We start from the raw sequence: 24,400 nt of genomic DNA on the forward strand, positions 1-24,400 counted from the left end.
GTGGGCTTAGGACAGCTGAGACATGTACTTGGAATCAGAAGTAACTGATGCCTTGCAACAGTCAACAGAAAACTTTCTTATTCCACGTATTTTTCTCAACTATGCGATCTCATGTGGTTTTAATTACTTGACAAAGTGTTCCCATTTTATTTTGGTATTTCTTTGTCCAGTTTTCACCAAGAATAGGAAATCTGAAAAGGCAGGATTTTAAGCTCAAATTACAATTCAAAACTTCAGATGTTTGTCTGAAACTCATCTGAGCTGTGTGCATGTGTGTCTCTCGGTTAGTTTGGGCAATATTGTTAAATGAACTTTTTGAATGTAAGATTTTCAATCACTGATTAAAGAGTAAAAATAAAATAAAAATCCAGGGCATTATTTGTGAATTATTAAAGAGTTCTAAAATTAGGATCAATTCTCATGAAGGAACAATACACAAGATGGGGCATGTCCCCCTCACCACCACTAAGCTTTTGTGTTAGTGAGAAACAGAAGCCTGTAACCTACTTAGCTTAACAGCAGAGCGGGAGTTGGTTGAACACCTGAATGGACATAACTCTGGGTTAAATGGGGATGACTACAAGCCACATAGATCCTGTTGTGGACACCATTCCCTCCTCTCTTTCCTCTGGCTATATCCAAGTCTTGAATAATATTTCAAGGAACTGTGACCTAAATTCAGACGATTGATCACAGTAGCAGTAGAGTAAACTTTCAGTATATCTTCACATTGACAGTGAACCTGGTACCAAACTTTAACCTCCAGCACTTTGCTTTCCTATAAAATAAAAATATTCCATCTTAAATCACTGCCTTTTCAAAAACCTAAACAAAACCATAAAGGCCAACGCTTTTCCCCTTTCCACTGATTTCCATATGATTCCAAGTTTCTTATTTCTCTGATTTCTCATGTACTTCCCCTTACCTTTCCTGGTCTCCCACAAAACCCTGGCAGAATATCAACAGATCTGATAGCTTCTTCTGGGCTGGCTGCCATTACCATATTTATGTCCTTCAGGGTTTCTGTGGGACTGATGACGCACAATACATCATTGGGCTGCTGTGACCAAACAAGGTTTGTGTGCTGCAGCTTCCCCCAGCATTTTGCCAGAAGTGCTGAGACTTGTCAAGGGGATGAAGAAAGATGAGTAAATGTTGATGAAGGATGGAGGAATAGTGTTGAAACAGAGTAGATGTTGGGTAGGAGGAGAGGTCTAAAAACAGTGGCAGGGGAAGAGTTAGTAGGTGTTTCAGAAATATCTGAAATTGAAGGGAAGATAGAACGTATTTTGGTTCAGGATAAGTTGCAAGGAACGGACTATTAGAGGGAAATGAAAATTGAGAATTAAATGGAACAGATGAAAAAGGTGAGTTTGTATTGGGAGAATGATGATGCTTGCCCCTGCACAGGATGATGATGATTATGATGAAGAAGAAGCTTCATTAGGATTTAGCAAAATAAGCATTTTTCTGTCTTTGCCTTTGGCTGAACTGAACTATACTTTCCAGCCTTTGTAAAATAGCCCATCCCTAACTGTGGTCCATTGCTAATGAGTATTAACCGATGTATGATGAGGATTATGTCTACACTGCAGGATAGGATCCCATGGGTGAGCCTTGCAGTGATGCTCTAACTGGGTGTTGGGAGAACAATGGGATGTGCTGCCTGCCCCTTTACCTCACTGCCAGCAGAAGAAGACCTGGCTTCATGAACTGACATGTGAAAGTTTAGGGACATCAGTCTGAACAGCTGGGCAATCAGTGTCACAAACACACTGGAGAGTGTGTCTGCCTTGATACACACCACCAGATTCCACTGATCCCATGCCCTTATGATACGCGTAGGAATGGCGGAATATGATTTGCACAAAATATGCCTACGGAAATGACATTCTGAAATTAGTAATATATTATGTCAAGCTGTATGCATGATATATGCTCCCAGTTTCTTTCAAGAAACACCATTAACTTAAATTTTGGGTTGTTAAAATTCATTTAGCACCACACCCTCTAAAAAATGTAAGAAATAGCTAGTACAGTCACTCAGCTATTCCAGTCTCCCAACTCAGTCTCACCTCTTAACTCTTCATCATAACGAGCAGTCTCTTTGAAGAATGTTTGTGAGAGATGCATGACAACCCCAAATACATGTAAATAAAAACTTTGGAAGATGAGGCAAAGGGGTCTCTCCTTTTTATATTACAGCCTTGTTGCCACACTGAGACTATGCCAAATGTAACCTCTGTCTTTGTAAACGCCTACTTTTTCTCTAAAGATTTTCCCAGTGACTCAATTTGATTGTTTTGAATCAAGGACATTAATTAGAATTTGAATTTTAGAATTTCAAAAGTGTCAAATGCTTAAAATTGTGCCATAGCACATATAGTTACAACTAAGACCTTCTGGGAAGAGTGAAAGAGGTAAAAGCAGTAAACATACAGAAATTAGTCTGGATAAGTTTTCAACAACAGAACTTGATTTTAAAATATTTCCTCTGTACAAGTTAATAAAAATGAAGTTTAAGTGTAGAATACTTAAAACAACTATGTCTTGGGGTGACTATTTTTACTTTTGACTTATTTGCCATCAGATGTGCTCCCTAAAACTATATAGAGAACCCTCAGCTGCCAAATGGAGGTGTGACTGCAGATCATATACAAACTACCTACCCTGCAAAGGGAATAGTAGCAGCAAGGACACAACCCATGAATATGTCCCTCCATGAACTTGACTACACACTGGTCACGTACTCATCCTGACACCCCCATCCCATTGTTCTTTTTATTACTTCACTAAAAAAACCTAAGTGAGCTTAGCTATGTCTGGCAAACACTTTGGTCTGGCCCATAATGCAAAGAAGTTCTGAAAATGTAAACTCAGTTAATCAAAATGTGAAATGGTTTAAATGTTTGGGTTTTTTCAATGGCATATTTCAGGGCAGACTTAACTCCAGGTGTGCGAACACCTCCTTTGTTTTGATCTCTGTGCAATGCATCTTACTAACTAGGGTGCAATTATAACATATGTATATACATGAAATACAAAGGTTGTATGAAGACTTAGGAAATTTTCAGTGCTTATGCTGTTAATGTGAAACAGCCCTGTAATTGCCCTCATTATGTTCGTAATTCTTTAGCTGACTAAATGTCCCTTCTCACACGCTTTCATTTATTCTTCTCCTCAAATCTTAAGATTACCAGTTTAAAAATGCAAGAAACTAGAATATTGTGACTTAGAATCTTAATGCCCAAATTCAGTCCAGAATTTCATATCATGTTAAGGATTAGTTGTTTTTAAAATAATGGGCATTGTTGTGCTACCCACTCTAGCTAAGACATGCAGGTCCTGTGATAATTGTACTTGCTTTTTTGCCTTTGCAAATTAACACAAATGTCCTGATGGCTAATTTAAAGACTTTTATCTTCTCTCCAAAATTTCTACCTTTATTGGATTCACATCTGTAGTTTTATTTAATGTGAACCAGATGTTGAAATCCAGGCAATATTTACTGGGATACTTGCACTTAAGAAGGCATGCTACAGACAAGAGTGTTGTGCCAGTTCCTTGGGTAGAGTGTCAAGCAAAAATAAAGGGTTCTGGAGGTTTTTTCTGTTTGTCTAATTAGAAACAAAGCTTTATAATCAAGAACCTTCAAACTTCAAACTCCACAAGCAAGGAGATATGGCAAATGTACAGGAATTCCACAAGCTGTTGTACTTCATGCACAAAACATTGTGTTGTTAAAACTGTGGGGTTTTAATACACCAGTATAAAAGGCACCCTGGCATGGCTGCAGAATCCATGCAATGGGATGATGCTGGGAAGACAGCAGACAGCAGAGAGCAGAATGCACACTTAGAATCAGAAACCAAAGCTAGCAATGAGAGTTGAAGCTGGGAGATGCATCTGCTGCCATTGAGTAGCTGGTTGGTGGTGTCCTGTCTCCATGAGAGACAGCAGCTCCTGATGTGGGCCAAGTTTCAAATCAGAGGGAGCTCAAATCTGCTGCTTCTCCAGAGATGTCAGCATCTTTCCATGCACTCTGCAATATGTGCATGCCAGACTTGTTTAAGATGCATCTGGTGTGTTTTAAATGCTGAATTAGATACGTGTTCACTTTTTTGGTCATTGTTTGGATATAGGTAACTGGGTAGCATACCTGGAAGGTATGAGATGAAGAAAGAACAGAATCTATGAGATAGAGGAGATAAAGATGTGCTCATCTTCATATATTTTTATATATCTTTATATATTTTCCTTAGACTCTGTTTTTCTGTGCAAACTCATTATTCACTTAAAGGAGAGGCACAGCCAGTCTTTCGTCTTCATGAGCTGGAACATTTTGCTCTTGCAGCATAATCAGATTTTCCAAGCAAAACTCCTGGTTATTTCACTCATATTTATGCAGTCGTACAAGGCCTTGGCAAAATTCAAGCACTGCAGAGCATGGTAACATTTCAAATTATAAAACTTAAAATGATAACATGTACTTAAATTTTAAAGGCCAAATTAAAAAAATATGTTGTGTCTGCAAAATATGCATACAAGTAACAGATTGCATTTTTTACATATTGAGTGTACAGCCTAAAACAGTGGAGAGAGTACCTGAAACGGTGATATCCAGAATCTCAATGAATTGTATTCTGCATGCTTTCATTTCCTGGCAAGTTTTGGCTTGTGTTTTCCAAGCACAAAGGTCTAAGATCAAATTAAGATCGAAACGCTTATGATCAAATCTTTACAAAAAATGGAGTATAAATTAGAAACATGAACTAAAAGAGTGAAAAAACCTGTGTAGTAAATAATATTTTTTCAACATACATTTCTTTATACAAGTGGTTGGGACTTTGTGTTAAAATAACTGAATAAATAAAACAGAGTGGCACTGCATGTTTTGTAGTAAGGCATGACAATTGGTTCAAAACAACATGCTGAATGCAGTCCAGGATTTGGTGGACCATGTTTCAGTTACACGGTAAAGGCATAGTTACAAGTTCCAAATCGGTCATAAATTAATCCCACCTTGGTACCAGGCACATAATTTCTCCATGCATCATTCCCTTTCGCACCAGTTCTCCTGTACATCCCTGACTTGTTCTGCTTAGTATGTACATCTCTGCTGTGCAAGATCCAAAGGCAAATCCTTAAGTCATAATTTCCTGAGGTATAACTACGTTTCTGCCATTGACTTCCTCAGTCATTCAACCTTCCCTTACCTTCCACACCTGTAAAATAGGGAGAGAGACCCCTATGCAGAAAGTTGCAGTTTTGCCATAGTGCTAATCACCACAGTGTCTCTATGAATGTTTATAAAGTGCTTTGAAGATGAAAATTGCCAAAGAAGCTAGGGATGATTATTATAAGTTAATGAATAAATTTCAACATGTATTTGATTGCCAGGTAATTCAGATGGGAATCACCAACCCTACCCTCTCTTCGAAGAAGAAAAGTTGACAGTCAGCTAGTTGCTAATTAGCACTCAACAGAAATGCCTCCAAAGCTGAGTGCTCCCAGTTGAGTCCTTTAAAAAGTAATCTTTCAACTAATTGAAATATGCTAAAAGTTGAGCAGTCGGTGAGGTGTGTAACAGGTAAATCAGTATGGTGGAGCTGGTTATGGAGAAGGAATACTAAGCTTTTCCAGGTAGGAAAAGCCACCCAGAATGAATATGTCAGGTGAATCACTAGCCAAAATGAGCATCCCTTTTTCATATTCACATATCTGTTCTAAGACCCACGTTAGGGAGGAAGGGCTGCTTAATGAGTATGTTGAAGTCAAGTTAGTGTTGTTTATTTCTTATTATATTGAGGGGTAGTTAAAATGATTCTTGCTTTGGACTGAGATAGACTAAAGAAATTTGGAATAAAAAATTGCATAATACATTAAAGCTGAGTGACTGTGCCACATGCATTTAATTCATATTTAGCTCGTCTGTAAGGGAAACTAGTATATCAGAAAGGGGCTCAGATGCTTCAGGCCCTTTCCTCTCTCCTGACCTGTCTGGTTTTTTGCTAGAGGGTCAGCCTCCCAGACCACAGTCTGCTCCTGTAGCCTCCCCCACCACTTCTTTGGAGATTTTTTTTTGGCTGTCTGCCAATGCTATAAACTGCAGCACTGTCTTCTCTGCTGCTGAAGGCTGTTTTCTTCCTCAGCCACTGGGAGATGGCTGCCAAAGGCAAATTACACGAATTTCATCCCTTTCTTTTCCCTGTTTGACTGCTCTAAATTCACCATCCTCAGCATCACTTCTTCATACTTTCTTCAGGGAAAACACACTCAGCAAAACTTGCTGAGCACTTTGAGTGGAGAATCTCAGTTGCTTCAAACAACCCTTCCCAGCATCAGTCTCCAGTGATAATCCACCCAAACTTCAGCAGCATGTATCCCCAGGCAGGGGGTGGGGATGGGGAAACCGAATATGTAGGGTGGGAAGCTATCAAGGCAGGTATGATTCATGGGAAAGGAAGTCTGCTTCAAGAGGAGCTGTGGGCAAGTATGTGCAATATGAAAGAAAGTGGGGAGATGGAACGAAACAAGACATAAGTGTTCTTGAAGCTGCTGGATTCTCGAAAGCAGCCTTCATGGCGTCCTCAGAGAGTCAACAAAACCAAGCTATATTAAATCTCTTTGCTGTTTTACTAGTGTGGTAGATGCTGTCAATGGGCAGATATTCTTTGGTCTCCTGAAGCTGCTGCAGCCCCGAAAAGCTCCCCTGGAGGTCAAGGGCTGAATATGTCACACTTGAGACTTCATCCTCTCCTCCCAGCACCTATTTCCCCTAACAGTAGTCCCTCTCACATGGTCACAAAGTACTTTGTAGTTACAGTGCCCAGGTGTGATGCAGGGTAGATGGAGGCTGCCCAAGTCTGCTCAGGTGTTGCACTGACAGCATGGTGAGGAACAAAATGAAGCCACTCAGGCTTAAAGCATGAGTCTCCTGTGAGCTGAGCAGCTGGACTGCAGCTGGGAGCTCCTACAGACCAGTATCCCTCTGCAGTGGCACAGAAAGGACACTTAAAACACAGCCTTGGTTTACCACAGCTTAATTGGAGAGATGGTAAGTCAGTTTTTCTGCTACCTCTTGGTGGGTTTAGAAGGCCAATCAATGTTAACATCAAGATAAGATTTTCATCACTTCAAATTTGTTCCACATTTACTTCCCCTGCTCTGTGTCCTTCAGGTGCTGTGCAGGTACTGGATGAGTAAAGCAGACAAATTGCTCAGTCAGGCATGGGCAGGCTCCTCAAAGACTGCTTTCAGCTGAGCATTCATAAAGTTTCCAGACAAAATTAAATATCCATTTGGATGGAGGACAAAGACGTTGTGTATACTGAAGAACTAAAAATATTTAAAATCCCTTCTGTGTTATCATAAATGTAGAAGTACTTCTAGCATCACTAGTGAGTGCTGGAGCTGTAACTCTAATTTACTAGGATTAAACAGGGGAAGAGAATTCTTAGAATATTCATTTGTATTGAGTTATAATTATATGTAATTTGTGCAAGGTGGGCTTGAGTTTGCAAAAAGCCTGAAGCATTTAAAAGATGTGAACCCTTCTTGCCATTATAAACTGTGAAACACAATAGTTTTGGTGGGCCCCACTTACGGATTTTTTAAAAACCCTCCTGATAAAAACAATCATGTCATTCATTAATGTCAGAAAATGAAAATTATCACAACAATAATAAAAAATAATCTACCTGGAAAAAAGTCTGGAAGTGTACACCGAGCTCAGTCAAAGTTTTTAACAATGGCTAGAACAGATTTATTTGGTTTCCTGTCCACAAATTATCTGTGAAAGGGCACTGTTTTCTGGAATATATTTTTATTCCAAGGTATTAATATTTAATGCAAACAAATTACAGCTTCTAGTTTTCCTATAAATTCTGAGCATCTGATACACTCTATTCTATAGCTGTAGAAATGAATGGAAGTAACCTGAAGCCTGTCAAAATCCTGTGTTTGAGCTCTGCAGTTGAGTATGTATTACAGATGGTTGGGTATTGCTGGTGGTTCTTCATTGTGCATCCCAGCTTTTGATAAGCCTATTTCATTTAGTCACTCTTGAGCATCCACAGGAAAAGAGTTTTGTTCTTTTACCTAAGGCGACTCCATCAGAAGTCTTCAGTGCTATCTGGCTTTTGTACAAACAAAGGATAGTTCGAAAACGTAGTGTTGTTAGTTTTTAAAAAACAAATCATGTTTACTTGAGCATTCTCAATATTCAAGTACCTGTAGTTTTTATCTCTTCATAAGCTACGTGTCTTTAACTAAGATCAGTCTCTACTGTCTTTCAAAAGCTACAAAACACCTTAAATGTATCCTTGTAAACCTGATTTCTGACAGAGACTGAACAGTCAACACATACTAGGGATAAATACAGCAATTACACCTATTTACAGCTGTATCACTTTTTGCATTATTATTATTACTAAGCGGTTATTAAAAATAGTGCAGCCTTCAGAGCTGCTTGGATTGTCAGCCTGGCAAAGCGAGGGCTGTGCCTCAGCCGCACGTGGTGCTTTCGGCAGGGCTGTGCCGCAGGGCTGCCTGTGGCATGGTGTGGCAGTGGCAGCACAGGAGCCCTCCCAGTGCAGGCTGTGCGGGACCCCCTGTGCCAGGTGCTCCTGCTTGGACAAATGAACAAACTGCTCTGGTTCACCCTTTCTGGCTCCCTGCTTTTGTCCTGGAAGTTTCTGCTGTTGGTTTTTGCTCCTACTGTAGTGCAACTTGGCTACTCATAGGCACTAAAGGTGGGTGCAGAGGCAGAGGACATGCACCCTTCTGCTCCACCACAGCCATGCTTTTTCCCGAAATGATGGGAAATTGTCCTCCAGAGCTGTCACACTGTGAGTCCTTGACTTGAGTGGATCCTCCTGTTTCTGCCCAGGAGAGGGCAATCCAGCACCCAGACAGCAGCCAGATTATCCCATGCCTCCTCTGGGGTGCCAAGGGGCTGTGTGGTGGTTAGTGCCTCGCCAGAGGGACACAAAACATGGCTCTGTGTCTGCTGGTGGGGTCTGATGGCACACGTTCACCCAGATAGGAATCACGAGCCTGTGTCCCTCTGCTCTGGTGGCCTCTCTCTGCTCTGGTGTCTTGTTTTGTGTTTGTGTGCAGCATCCAGGCAGGGTTGGGGTAAGCCAATGCAGTGTGCAGGTCTGGGGACTGGGGAACCAAGGACAAGTCCCAGTCCTTCCTTTCTGGCCTCCAGGTGCTGGAGTAAGTCTCGCCACTTTGAGGTGCAGCAGTATTAGCACGTGCATACACCCATGTAAAGACAGCTCTGCACACACTATTTCCTCATCTGCTGGTAGCCAGGCATAGGCACAGCCACAGGAGGAGACTCATTTTCACATTTGGGAAGACTAGTCTCTTCCTCTTGTTTTCCTCCACCTCTTTTTTTCCTCTGCTCACATTAAACTTGTTTTCCAGATTAAGGAATTTATTGACTGCCCTGAATGTTGGGTCAGATATTTGCCCTCGACCCCTGAGCCACTTTGGGTAGCAGCTTGATGCCAGTGGTGCAGGGGGTTTGGAGCAGCCCAGGCAATGGGGCCAGCTGCACGCCCCCTAATCGACGCCCCCAGAGCACACACAAAACTTAAAAGGCGGAAGATCCAAGTGGGAATTGAGATGACACTGTCAGGATCCCTGTAACTTTATGTTCCTTTGATTTTGCCTTCTGTTTTACTGTTCTGCACATCACACTACTCTAGATGATAACAGGCAACTGGAAGAGCTGCTGGAGCCTGTAATTAGCAGGCTCCTACCCTGGGACTTGGTTCTTGCTGGTGGGCTGTAGGTGTGGGATAATTTGCCAGTTAATCAATGGGAATTATTAAAATATTACTGCATATTTTTGCTTTGTGCTAGACCCGTACACAGAAGCTCTTATAAGGGGGTTGAGGGGAGTATCCAGGGTTCCTAATCATGAAAGCAAATCCTACTGCTCCTTCCTTTTCCCCCACCTCAGCCAAAATAAGAATACTAATATAAATGCTATGTTTAACTTCAGGGAAACAGTGAATTTTAGCTTAATCAAAAAGTCCTTAAAACAGAAATAGCTTTCAACCTATGCAAAATTCCACCATTTTAATTACAGAAAACAGTGTGTCCTTTCTTGGGCAAATATGTTTTATTTCGGATTTGCTTTGTGAAGAAAGTAAAATCTGTAACTTGGTAGATTTCTGGTTGGGTTTTTTTTACATTTTTTAAAGTATGTCACACTTTGGCTATAAATATTGTGTTTATTTGTCCTGTAATTCTATTTTTTCTGGCTGTTTTGATTTTAGGTTTTAAGATAGCCTTGCTGGGATCTGTTAGAGTACAAGGTGGATGCAGGGAAGTTTTCTCCTAGGTGTGTAGCCATGTTACAGGCTTTTCATGGGGCCAGGGAACCCTAGCAGAGCAATGTCACAGTCTCTGCAGCAATACTGAGCCAAACATTCCACATGCTATTTATTAAACTCAGCACCTCCACTGATGGTACTGGACTGGCAGTATAGCATTGCTACATAGCTGGGGTGCTCTTAAAGAGAGAAGTGACATTCCTCATGTATTATCTGTTGTCTCTGTGTTTAGTGACAGAAGCTGTGGGAAGTCTATAAAAACAGCTCAATACGTCACTTCTTATGGAAACTGTTATTCCATAAGAACATACAGAAATAGTTTTGCTAAACAACTACTGGTAGGGCAAAGATAAATTATGATCCAGATCAGTGGTCAGTAGAATATAAAGTATGAACTTTCATATTTTATCCTGAAAAGATAGGTCAGACTTTCCAGAATTAGCCAAATGCCTGTGAAAACTAGAATTTTTCAAATATGTCTCAAAATATTCCAACATTCAGCCAGATTTGAATTAAAATTTTGACAGTGGGTAAAGCCATATCATGCTCAAATATTTTTCGGGATTATTACAAAAATTTAGAAAAAGTAATGGCGCATGCCTTGATTTCCTCATCTGCGAAATGGGCGATCCCGCAGCGTTCATGCAGAGCATCCTGACTGAGAACCGTTGTGGCTGCAGCTGATTGTTATTCTCTTAATCATATTAGTTAACTAAATCTGTTCCTAGAGTGGTTCCATTTGCTTGAATGAATTTACATGAGAGATTAATTCAGCGCTGTTTATTGTTGTTTTTACATTTATTCCGTACTGTAAATAATGCCTGATACTTTACAGCTGTGTATGAGGACACAGTCTGTGCTTCGAGGACTTTTTCGTACAGGTAATTTGAAGGCTCTCCTCCTAAACCTTGCACTTACCCATTGAGCAGATGAGCCCATTTTGTTTATTCTATATTTTGAGGACTTTTCGTTCACGTGGTGTCCGCTCCCAGCACTTTCCTGCAAGTATGATTCAACAGATAAAGTTCATCCCTCACTTCCACAGGGTGATCTCCTCCCCTTGCTCTCCCCTCCTCCCGCGGGACCCCCCTCCCAAATGTTAGATATTCACTGGCAACGCTTTCTAACCGCTACTGGATTTATGCCCAGCAGTGATCCTAAAAACTGGGAGCAGTCTCCCACCTAGCTGCCGACGCCTTTACGCCGGACAGCGGAGTCTAAAATGACCCATTTGTGTACGGCTGACCCACGCCAAAGGGCACTGCCGGTGCTTGTCCGGGGGTCCCGCTCTGCCACCCGCCCCTTTGTGCTTTCCCATTTTGCGGGAGGTTTCTGCGGCTGGCATCCGAGCGCTCTCCATTGTGTGAAGTGTGGCGTGCGGGGTTATTTCTTTGTGCCGGCCGCCCTCCCTGCCGTGCCCCGGGTGCGGCCCCCCCGCCCCGGGCAGCGCGGCACGGCCGCCCCGGGCGGGCAGCGGGAGCCGTCGGGCGCGGGGGAAGCGCCGGCTGCCCGCGGCGGGATGGCCGTGGCCTGTGTTTATGTATTTTGTAGTAATCACATTTCTGACATTACCCGCGGGGTGATTGGCTCAGGCAGCTTTTAAACCACCTATATGCTAACGAGCCCGCCGCGGCTCCGGCGGGGCCTGCGGGGGGACAGCGAACCCCAACCCGCACCTCTGCCAGGCGGAGAGGGGGGATGGCATTTCTGAACTAGTCGGCAGCGCGGACAGGAAATGACCCCTCCAGAAACTGCTGCTTTAAAACCGAGCGGCGGTGCCTGAAGCTATCCAGCCTCCCTCTCCGTGTCTGGAGCCTGTGCGCTCCCGCTCCCCCCCACCCCCCCGCCCGTCTCCGCCGGAGCGGGCTCCCACAGCAGTCCCCAGCCAGTGCGTGCAGCCTGGATGTGTGTGTGTGTGTGCGCGCCGCTACTTTGTACTGTGAAGAACACACAGCCCATGTGCTCTGTATGGATGTTGATGATACTCTGTGTAGCTTGAATCTCTGCAAGCAGGCAAGATGTCCAGCACACCACATGACCCTTTCTATTCTTCTCCTTTTGGCCCATTTTATAGGAGACACACACCATACATGGTGCAACCAGAGTACCGAATATATGAAATGAACAAGAGGCTGCAGTCGCGGACGGAGGTAAGTCCCCCAGCCTTGTTTTCCTGTGCATGGACCGTGGTAGGTTTCAGCCCGAATTCCAGCTGAAGCGTCCCACTAGACAGTACAGTATATGCAGGCATGAACCCTAATTAATTTAGTAGTTTAATTGGGTAATCCCTCATTATGTTTCCACGCAGAGCAACTCTTTGAGGAGATACCAGCTTAGGCTGAAATCATGAAATTACAGTACAGCACTTCAGGATTGATTATAATGCTGGTCTCAGGAAATTTCTTTGCCTTAGTGTGTTGTTTGCTCAGGATCTGTCCTGCTGGCATTTACAGCTATAATATTGCAAAGTATTGCTTCGGCTTTTGCAAAAAATTCTGGAATGTTGCAGGTTTAGGGGGAGAGACGAACATTTCTCTGCTTTTGTTTTGTAAACTCGTTAAAATGAAAAATGGATGATAACTGAAAAGAGGAGTGGAGTTTTAAAAACTTATCCTGGGCTACTCTTAAAGTAGTCTTAAATGTTTGGGACAACAGACAAAAGAAATTTGTGTTTACATTTAGAATGCTGTTGCTTTTAGCAAGAGAGATGGTCAGTTCGCTACTTTATCGTATAGCTGTCAAAAGTACGCAGTAATGTAAACTACATTCACTGTTGGTTATGCTTTGTATAATGTGTTAGTGGTTTATGCACCCTGGCTTCAAAATCCAGATCAGCCACTGCAAAGAATATACTGCATGGGACAGGGAAATGCTTTTGTCATTAAAAAAAAAAAAAAAAAAAAAAAAAAAATTGGGGGCTGCATCTTGTTATTTACATGGTTAAATAAAGCACACTTTTCAAGTCTGCTGAAGTGAAAGTGAATCAGGCTGCATTTCTGTCCATGTATCTGTGTTTGTGCAGCAAACACTCTTGGTGCTGCAATTTTTCATAGTAGTTTATTAGTGGTGCCCTGAGAAGACTTTTTAAAAGTATGAATCTTTTATAGTAAATGGCTTTATATAGTGGCAAATATCTGCCAGGTTCATGCCATAAAGCATGGTGAAGGATCTCTGGTTGATCTGTTTGTTGTATTGTGATTCTTTAAGATAACATGAGGTTATCATAAAATAAAACACACATGCCTGAATTGTCAGCTAAGCCATGGAGAATCTGTGACGTTTAATGTATATGATACAGCTAACGAGATGTGACCTGCTTTCTGATTGGGTACCGCCACGGGGTAACTGCTTTTCTATCACTGTTACCACTGCCAGGCTTAAAACGTTGCTGGGGAGTAATTGGTAATACACTTTGTGCTGGCTAAGAACTCCAAGCAGCTCTTTGCTCCCAAAATCATGGCAAGTGTTTGTCAGTTTTGCCCCAAGTTGTTGGTTGCAGGGCGTTGTTGCCGTTTAGAATGAGGGGGTTCCTGGGGTTTGCTACTGATTATTTGTTAGTGTCCTGCAACTCTGTTCCTTGCATTCCTGTACATATTCACGGAATAATTTATAGACTTTTTCATGTGAAAAGAGCAAATATGTATAACTGAGTGATTTCTTCAGGGCTTTATATACAACCTGCTCTAAAAGCTGTCAGTGCTATCTTAGCCTTTTTGCATATTATTTTAGTGGTACTTTTAATAATTGACTAGTTCCTGATTATAGCTTCCTTACGGGTGTTACACTAGAAAAGTTTTTGAGGGACTTTTGAAACAGCTTTCCCCTCCTTCATTGCTGAGATGTGCTGAATTAAACTTCAGCGCCTTTAACTGCAATTTTTGCTGCACAAATTCAGATGGATTGATGTGGGCAAAAAGCAATAACCCACTCTTCCTTGCTAGGAGTGCCTTGCTAGGTTTCAGCAGCATTTTACTTTGACAGACAGTGTTTAGTTAATGAAGGCCTTATGCTCCAGCATTTCTTTTATTTGCTCAGAATAAAAATTCTTTTGCTTTGTGATTGCTCAGTGTTTGCATTCTGGTTCTCTGTTTTTTTAGTTTATGAGCTCTGTGTTGTAAGCATTGTTGTCCATTGAAAAGTGTTTTCTAGCTAACTTCAGTTCATCTCATTCATCCTTCAATTAAAACATCTCCTTAATGAACAAACAAAAAAATTAAACTAGTTTCTGGGTTCACTAGAGTGACTAGGTGTGGACAGTCTGTAAACAATAATGCTGGCTTCTTGAGCAGGTCAGAAGTGGAAGTTTCACATCAGTTTTATGCACTTCCAAGCATGCTTGGGATTGGTAGGTGAAGGCTTCTGGAGCATGTATAACTAGCTCTAAATTTTTTTAATCCAGAGCCCAGTATGTCATGGAAGGAATGTGCTTGTGCTCTGGGTGATACAGGCTTACTGTATGAATGTTTCTCTTCAGGCAGTCTTTGGAATAATGTAGGCACTGGTCTCTGAAGGAGGCTGCTTGTGCTCTGTGAGCCCCAGGGGGTAGGTGAGCACAGGCAAAGCAGCTTAAGGCGAAAGGAATTACAAAGAAACTCTCCAAAAGACTGGGGGTAGCAAGCTGGCAGATTCCACATGGACCCAACTTGTGCAGAGAGACAGTGGCAAATGGGATGCATGAAAAAAATGGGAAACTACAGCTGTTATCCCAAATATATCCATGGAAAGCCTTTGGGATTTCCCTGGTTTTATAAAAAATAAAAATGTTCTTAATAACCCTGTCGAGCCAGGTTCTCTACTGTCCCTTGCAGTGGTGGAAGCGCCAAGGCAGAGCAAAACATACATAATTTGATAAAGTTGTACAGAGGATGGATGGAGAGGCTGTGGAAGAAGTATCTGTATGTCATGTCTATCTGTTTTCTCCTCTCCCTTCCCTTTCTAGTGAATTCCTGTAACAGTTCTCCAAAGCTTTCAGGTAGGTGAGAAATTATTAAAAAAAAAAAACCAAAAAAGCCAATAGGCTGGTAGAAACACCATTGGGGAATCCACCAGTAAATGCCATTTCTGTTCCTGCTCTTCCAGAAGCAGGGTTGATGGTATGTTGGGGGTGGTAGTGGTGTTCCTAAAATGGCTCAGGGCTTGGGGACCCTTCCTGAGAAATCTGCTGCTTCCACTCCGGCTTCTGTCAGCATTGGGTGGAAGGGAATAACAGTCAGTGTGAAGGATGTGCTCAGTGTATTAAGCAGACAAAGTACAGAGCGATAAAGAAAGGTCATTTAGATGCAGCATAGCTATCTTTGTTGTTCTTGTTTTCTTTAGGAAGAAATGGAAGTCATGAAAGTAAAGAATTAGCAGCTTTAGCCTGTGCTAGATGTGCAAACTTTTGCTCTCCAAACTTCTTGTAACTTTATGGGCTCCTCAGACAGAACCTACAACTGCCTTTTTAAATTCAGGGTCATTCTTAGGCAAAGAATTCCAATCACACCCAGGCAGGGGGTGGTTTTATGATGTAAGTACTGGCAAAAGTCCACCACCTAGCTAATTCTTATGTGATCTAAAGTAAATTAGGGAGTCTGAGTTACTAAACAGTGTACCTTCCTTAAAAGTTGCTCAAAGAAATCTAATGCGGTGATACTTTTTTCTAAATTAATACATGCTTTCTTAATAATACTTGGGGAGCATCCAGTGACATTTTGTAATGCAGCAACAATCCCTATTTAAAGAAGTAAAATGAATATTTAAATGTTTAATAATCTCTGGCAGATATAAAGATAAATCTTGCTTACTTCTTTCATAGTTGATTAACTTCTGGTTAAACAAAATGCAGCTGTTTCACTCTGTGTGTGGTTTTGAGGATTTCTTTCCCATTCACTCATACTTGGTTTATCTTAATATTTTTTATATCTCTGTTAGTTTAACATTTCAAGAAAGGAATCCTGTTGTGGCATAACCAGCAGTTTCTGAAGTTCTAGGTAGCGATACACAACATAGGTAAATGTCTCTGTTTCTCATAAAAATTGATGTTTAAAAAGGCACCTTTTTCCCTCTTTGATGTTGTAAATCTTTTTCTGTTCTAATTTTTAATCATTTGAAATTTCTCACACTTAAAAATGGTGACTATATTTTGTATGTAATTATTCAGTAACATTACAGTGTGCTGTGAATAGATCACTTAAAGTTGCTGACAGTTTAAAGTTTGAGGTGTTGCTTTATTGTCAGTAATCAAAGAAATTTATCGAGCCTTTCACTAGTTTATTTAGTCCCCTGTATTGTTAGAAATTTTGTGTATCACAATATATTAAATTCACCTGTATCTCTCTGTCACTACAAGAGATTATGTTTTACATCACCATTGGATGCAAAACACAGCTTTCCCTCTGGCTAAGAGCAGTGTTTTAGGGGTGACTAGAAACCTTGATTAGTAGCATATTTGTTTTAAAGACAATCAGCTTAATCAAATATATTGAACTCATATTAAACTGTATAGTGAATATAACAGATTTCATGATGGAAAAATATATAAAGAAAATTAAAAGGAAAATAAAGGAGGGTGTTATGATTATTTAAAAGCTGCTAAATGAACTGGAAGCTTACACAGACATTCATATGCAACCTAATATTTAAAGTAAAACAAGCAAAACAAATTTTCTGCAGTTTAATGAAAGTGTCTTATTTTTCTTCCTCACATTGCTATCTGATGAAATAATCTTCTTCTTCCTGATGCATTTTTAATAGATTAGTCATAAAAATCTGTGTTGTGACATCACATTTGTTCGCCTAGCAACTTAGTATGGCAAACAGATCTCTCATATTGTGTACATAAGTCTGAGTTTGTCCAGTGAGTTTGTTTTGTTGAGGGGAAAACACATAAACTTCTGTCTCAAAGTAATTTTGGGGAAATATTCTTTCACCCACAAATACACTAATACTTAGCAATTCTAGGAACATGAGTAAAGTATTTTGAGAGTACTTATGAACCGAGCTTTGCTGAAACTAAAAGGTCAGTGTTAAAACCCTTGAATGCCTTTAGGCAGACACTGACTTCAGAATGGATTCAAGGTTCTTTTTACTGATTGTCTTTTATTTCATACATGTTTTTTATCCATTAAAAAAATTTCAGTTGCAGCTGTTTTCAATTAAAATTGTTGCAAACTAACAATTCTTATGAGGCCAGGGGAGAAAAAAAGACTCCACTTCCTTTACATGTTGATCCTTAGCTTACGATGAGGGATATCTTGCTGCTCCTGCCCACCTCCCTCCAAAGAAAAAGTCATATAATAGAATGGAAACTGCACACATGTCGCTTTTGGGGGTAGGGGCTGGTGAGGGTGGAGAAGGAGTCAGTGCAAAAGTGTAAGAATGGGTCTTGCCTGCAATCACTGATGCTTATTAGATAATTTTCTATAACTAAACCTTTGCTACTCTTCTCTTTTTCATTCTTTATTCTTTAAGCTGTAAATCCACTTAGAAAAACCCTTAAACTTCATCTTTCCCTGATGTAAACAAGATTTACTATGCAGATCTAGTCTCCAAAATAGAAGCTGTTGGTTAGTGAGAAAGAACAAAATAGAGATCATAACAAGGACCCAGTCCTGTGCTCTTATTTAAGCTGGAGTTTTGCCTGCAGTAAGATTGCAAGATCAGATAAAAAAAGAAAATAGTTTGGGTTTGGTATATACACTTTCTTTGTTTAAAAAGGGGTAAGTTTGCTAAACTCTTTGCAGTATTTTTTAGCTGGACTTCTTACTTCAATTGGTATTTTTTTCATCTCTTTGCCAGAAGTTGCATATCTACTATAAACAGGCATTTCATGCTGATACTTTGTTCGGTTGTTTCCTCCACAATAAGAGCCTCTGTTCCTGCACTGTTCTGTATAAACAGGTCAGGATAGATCCCCAGTTTTTCCAGGTGCTCTTTTCCAAAAGTTGTTGCTGGGCTGCTTGGTGCCTTAGAGGGGTGATTGTGGCAGGAGCAAGGTTGCCCCAAAGAGGCTGATAATTAGTCTCCAAAAAAGACTGTGGTAGGGCAGGATCTGTTGGCCAGGTCTCAATTGGTTTTACTTATTAGAAAAAATTAATAGTGAGAGAAACATCCCCAAATCCCTGGCTAAAATCTTCTCCCTAGATGTGCATCGTTCTTCGTTCCCTGATACGTTCTTTCTGTGTTTGGTTACTGTCAGAATTTCAGAGACAAAGGACTTTATGGTCAGAATACTGTTTCTATCACATCGTGGTTGACAGCCATGCCCTACTAAACTAAAGCCTTTAAATTATTGATGTAAGCTGAAGAGTCCACTTGGTACTTCTGAGGTAACAGGGAATCAGCTAGACCCACCTGCAGAACTTAAACCTCAGTATGGGAACAGCTGATGCCTCTGGAAACAACTCCAGCATTTCCATGCCTTAAAAGCTTAGTGAAAAACCAACTGCTCTGGAAAAATGAGACCTTTTCAGAACTAAACATGAAGTAGGACTTGGTGTGTTTCTAAACCTATCACCTCTTCAGGATTCAAGAGTTGCTGGTACTGTGGAGCCTTTACAAAGCCCATAAATTTTACAGCAACAGGCTGTCCTCTCCAGGAGACTTAGGTCTCCTTGGCACCGCCTTGATGTTTCTACAGCATTGACAATAAGGCATGCCCACGTTGAAGCTGCTGGCCAGGGGGTGTTCCCATCCTCAGCATACAGATTTCAATCACAGATTCACTGAATGGTTTGGGCTGAAGCACGAGACTTGAGCATAGCAGACTACCTCTTTATGAGGAACTCTGATAACTGCAGCCAAAATATAACTATCACACTAGAACATCTCCCTAAGGTCTTTCTGTTGTCAATATTCACATTCAGGTGCTTGTCCAGAGCAGAATGGCAAACTCAGAACTGATGCAGTAAAGCCATAGCTTTACGTAGGTTTCTAAATGTACTTAAAATCTAGTGTCCAGTCACCTGCAAGCCAACTAGTTAGGTCTTTGCATCCTTTGGAGCATGTAATGAGTTGGAATGTTGCTGTAAATCTGTCACATGTAATCTGCAGTACCTGTTGATATCCATCCTCCCCAATTCTAAGCTTGCCAAGCCTAGTTAGCTAAGCAGGAGCATTGTTTGTATGTGTGTTTAAAAAGGGGCGGGGGAAATCTAATCTGTGGGTACAGTTTTGACATCAGATTACTCACATAAAGCAGATTTGGTATCTGTCTAGATACCATGAATTTTACCCAACTGCTAGCTGCAGACTAGAACATCCAAAAAAACTGCAGTGCCTGGCTGGATGACTTTATGTGTTGCATTCAAAGGACAAAGAAACATTATGTGTGTGTAAAAGTGATCATATTTGGAACCCCCTGATTAAAGCAGACTCACTAGATTGAATCATAGATGCACTTTACTTATTCTTAAAAAATGAAATACGTGGAAGAAACAACTGACCCTGTTTGAGTATTATGTGCAGTCTTATATTACAGGTGCAGTGGACTATTTTTACTTTCCTTTTGGACTTTCAAACATTTAGTTTTTTCCTAGCTAAATTTTTATTAGGTTATCTTCTAAAGTAGTAAATTGAGAAAATTATGACTTTAAGCACATTGTACATTTGAAGTATTTTATGTACCTTACTGTGATTTTTTTTATTCCAGTTGTGTAGTTTTGCCTCAGCCATTAGCAGAAGATTTTATCAAATAGCTGCCATCTGTCCTAGAGCAGGTTACAAAGAGATTTCTGGGATATTAATGACTACATTATACAAAAGGAAATATTCTAAATCTTTAACCACAGTAGTTACTTGAAGAGAGGAAAATGCTCAGAAAACAGGAAAGTAAATAGAGTGAAACTTTTTCATTTTATTTCTTCTTATGCTGAAGCACCTTCAGCATACTTCATCCCTTAGGAAGGCACTCAGCAGCACCAGCATTCCTAACCACCATCTATGGACTAGACATGCTCCAAGGTGAGGTGGGCAAGGCAGGCATGACACCTGTTTTGCCTCCAGGTTTGCAACCAGGACAGCACTTTATAGGTGGAAAAAGGGAATATGAAATGCCTCACACCTAGAATGCTATCTTTTCTTTCTGTGGTTTACAAAAGTCTCAGGCATGGGTCATTTGGCAGTGGAGAAAGGCCTACAGCTGTCTGTTTTACTCCCTCACATTCTGATAGTAACTTGCCTTTTCAGATTACTGTCACTCACCATCTTCCATAATTCTTGTTGCTGGTTTAAGTACCAAAAATGTTACCATGTTACTCTATTTTGCATCACAATAATGTCAAAGGAAAAGAGCTGATATAAAATAGTTCCTTTAGGGCAAATGAAAATAATTCTTGTTGTTCAGCATGTTGCAAGAGGGACCTCCTTCCTTTTGGTGTTCATTTTTCCACCTTTTTTCTCCATACCAAGATGTTGAAAACATTCACAGGATATGGATTTGAGATGTGTGTTTGCAGCCATACCTTTTGCTGTAGTGGATGAAAGCAATACAATAGCTCCATCACTTCCACCTAGACTTAATCACTGGAGTATCAGTTAACCCTTAGGGTAATTAGGTAATAATGTTGATGTGATTTGAAGTATCGTTTTAAGCAATTAGAAGTTCAGATATAATGTGATGCAATTATGCATTATATAGTGCATCTATCCATTTTACACAGCAAAAATTACCATATGTTTTTTGGGAAACTTGGCATTTTGCACTGACTGGGGTTCTGCTTGTATTTATGAACAGCATGCCTGTAAACTGTGGTAATAACTCTTTGAAGGCCACACCTATGCACACTGCTGATTATGTTAAATAGCATAGGCCCATTTTAATGAATGTGTTGGCATGAATAATGGGACATGAAAAGCCAACACACTGGGTAAATGTTCATTACCTGAGTGCAACAAATACTACATGAAAAATTTCCGTGACAATTCACTTGAGTTTAGCAGTGAATTTGCTTTGGCTATGTTCATGCTCTTTATGCGTTTCTGTGAATGTTTGATCAATGGGATTTTCTTCTTACAAATAATTGCAGAATGCAAATATCAATTTGTTAACCATTCTTGAAAGAATTTGCTTATTTTATATGGGCTAAGCTGAGAGGCAGTGTTTCCTGTTTTGAGTTTACTTCCCAAATAGAGCCATGATACTTAGAAGTTAAATACACAAGAGAAGAATCTCTGATTGCTTTGCAGTGAGGACTGACTGGTGCATGAATGTAAAGCAAATTAATAACAATGGCTGGTTGCAATGGGAAAATTACAAGTCAGTAAATATGATGTATATGCATAATTTTTCATGGAACGGAATCCTGCTTAGTGTGCAATTACATTAGAAAAATGGTAAAAATTTTCTAAGCTTCCTGGCATTTTAAGCTCTAGCTCCATCTGTGCTCATCCAGTCAAGGATGCAAAAGAGTAACACACAATATATGACCAACTACAGCATATGGTTTTAGCAGAATATTACATGCTTATAGCACACTGCTTGTTGTGAAAGATGAGCAAAAATATGTCTTAAATTTGAAAAAATGGTGCATTCAAATAAATTGTTACTGATTCCTAGAAACCCTTGATAGAACAAAGTGGAATTCATAAAATTTTTTATTTGATATGAATGATTAGCTCAACTCTTTTCAGTACTTCTAACACTGGCAGGATTAATAATACAAAGTAAAAAGATTGGTCAAGATGCCAGCACACCAAGTACTTCTATTCCCTGACTGTGCTGTTAGAGTATTTAATGCCCATGTAAAAAACATCCTGAGGCAACCAAGTTGCACCTTGACTGATTGTTGCATCCAAAGGGCTGCACTTCTAAATACGCAGTGTAGCACAGACTTCCTCGTACAGAGCGGTGTTAGCTCTGGTATGTAACCTGAAGCCACAACCTGCGTGTCTGGACTGACAAGAATCCTACCACTTGAGCCACTATGACACCTTGTGGCTTGTGAAACAACAGAAGCATCTTTTTGAAAACTAGCAGGTAAAAGCCAGAGGTTAATGGGTATTGACAAATGTCCTTTCATTCAAATGCCAACAGAAATCTCTTGGCTGGGTTACTATACTGTGCTTTCAAGGTGCAGTTAAATTAGGTGTTAGTGGGCTCATTTCTGTTTGTGTCTTTATAGTATGTTTTTTACTGCTAAGTGGCATAAGCTGGGGCATCATTTTGCTAAGTCTGAACTGCGGCTATTATCTCCATGGCTTTGGTGTTTGCTCATCAGTCAGATTACATAAAGAAACACTGGTTTTGGATGCAATACAGAGTAAATATTTTATTTGTTTGCAACCACTAATTTTGTTAACCAAAAGAATGCTTGAAGGGTGCAGAGTACTTTTTGATACTGAGTATGTTCTAAATGGTAGCTAAACAGTAGCTTCAACTAGGTTATAGTTAGCATTTGGCAATGAGCATGTAAGTCTGTACAGCCATGAATCTGGGATTAAATAGATCCGTTTTTCATCTGTGGATAGTTCATTAACCACAGTGAAGTTGTGTTTTGCTGAGAAATCATCAGTAAACTTAAAATTAGGCCAGTAGTGCATGGAGCTGAGAAAGAACAGTGCATTTATAAATGCTCAGGAACTCACGGTACCTGACAATAGTGTCTTGATTGTCACATGTTACATCTTCAAACAAGCATGTCCATGTTTTCTTCCACAATGATCCCGAGCATCTGAGAGCAGTTGCCTGTAAACTCATCCATTATGTCCCATAACAATTTTCTTGGCTCTGATACTTTCAAAAACTAGGCAACGCCTGGGCTGAAAAAGTTGCCTTCTGTTGCCAAATAGTACCTTCTTGCTGAATACACCCTTATGATGGAAAGGGTCTGCATCCCTTTATTGTCCCTTATCTTTAGGTATGTCCACAGTGCTGTCACTTAAATGTAACACATAGACATACATGCCCAAACTTGCATTTAACTTGATGGTGTGGGAAGAGGTAGCAGCCCAGGACTCTGCCTTATTTCATGCACAGGTATATTGATCCTTTGCTGAGCTTTATGCTCATAAAATTAGGTGGTTACTGATGCTCATATTACCTTGTCTTCACAATGTGCACCTTAACTGTAAGGTTCTTGGGGCAGAGGCCACCTTCTCTGTTCTTGTATGGTGCTAGAACAGTGGAGTTCTGCTCTGTATCTGCAGCATGTTTTTATTATTGTGCTGTGTATTGTAAGTAACTAAAGGCTAAAAGTTGTTAGTAGTATTTAAAATACTTTCAAACCCAAATCTATGTAAACCTTTGACATTTTGATGTCATAAATAAAAAAAATAATTTAATTGATATTACATGTATTTATGCACTAGAAGGAATTATCTGACTAGAAAGTACCATAATAGTCTTAAGTTCTTGGAAGACGACTGTTTAATGTTATTAACACATTTTGTTACTTCTCAAGTAATTCAGGACACCCGTACAAATCTACTGGCTTTGCCAAGCAGCTACAAATATATTTAAGGCAGCATTCTGCTGGTTGATTTGTGCGTCTGATATTGTTATTAAATCTATTGCTTTTTAAGTGTGATTCTTCAGTAGTTTCATGTCAATCAAAGAAGCTCATTCTAAGCCCGTATTTTCTTAGTAGTGGAAAAAACATCCTATCTTAAATTCCACAGGAAAAGCATATTCTTTATGATGGGAACTGGTGCTGTGGAATATGCATCTTACTTCATGATGATTTGGGGAAGGAATATTGTAAAGTCTGGTAATAAATTAAGTTCTTGTAATAAGTAGAGATGAATCAGGGAGGTTGTTCTAGGGAAGAAAGGCAACACTTATTTTTTCTTTTATTGTTTGCACTCTACTGATTTAATTAGCCAGTGAGAACAGACCCACTTTGAATATTAAAAAGACAAAATCAACTTCCCCCTCCCCCGTCCCCACATCTGTTGCCTTTTGGAGACTACTTACAGTACCAAAACTACCCAGAGTCTAATGGATTTTGCTTTTTAACAGGCGTTACCTGTATTTGCTCACAAATAAATGAGGTCATTATAAGTGTTTTATTCTGGGTTTGAGGAAAAGGTGCTGTTTAAATTGTCATTTTGAAAGAAACTTTGCTACCTTAAGC

General features: G+C 40.2%; 1 protein-coding gene across 7 annotated transcripts in view; it reads left to right on the forward strand.

Moving 5' to 3' along the window:
• The first annotated feature begins 12,267 nt into the window (after window positions 1-12,267).
• Window positions 12,268-24,400, forward strand: part of LDB2 (LIM domain binding 2) — a 212,982-nt gene continuing 200,849 nt past the window's right edge. For 6 of the 7 annotated variants that reach the window (XM_082282562.1, XM_082282564.1, XM_082282563.1 and 3 more), the window contains exon 1: window positions 12,268-12,502. In XM_082282562.1, the coding sequence (XP_082138688.1) occupies window positions 12,371-12,502 (132 nt within the window). In that variant the 5' untranslated portion in view covers window positions 12,268-12,370. The remainder of the gene's footprint in view (window positions 12,503-24,400) is intronic. The other variant, XM_082282565.1, reaches the window with a different exon arrangement.

This window comes from Coloeus monedula, assembly GCF_965178545.1.
Source record: "Coloeus monedula genome assembly, chromosome: 5".
In the NCBI taxonomy this organism is placed as follows: Eukaryota; Metazoa; Chordata; class Aves; order Passeriformes; family Corvidae; genus Coloeus; species Coloeus monedula.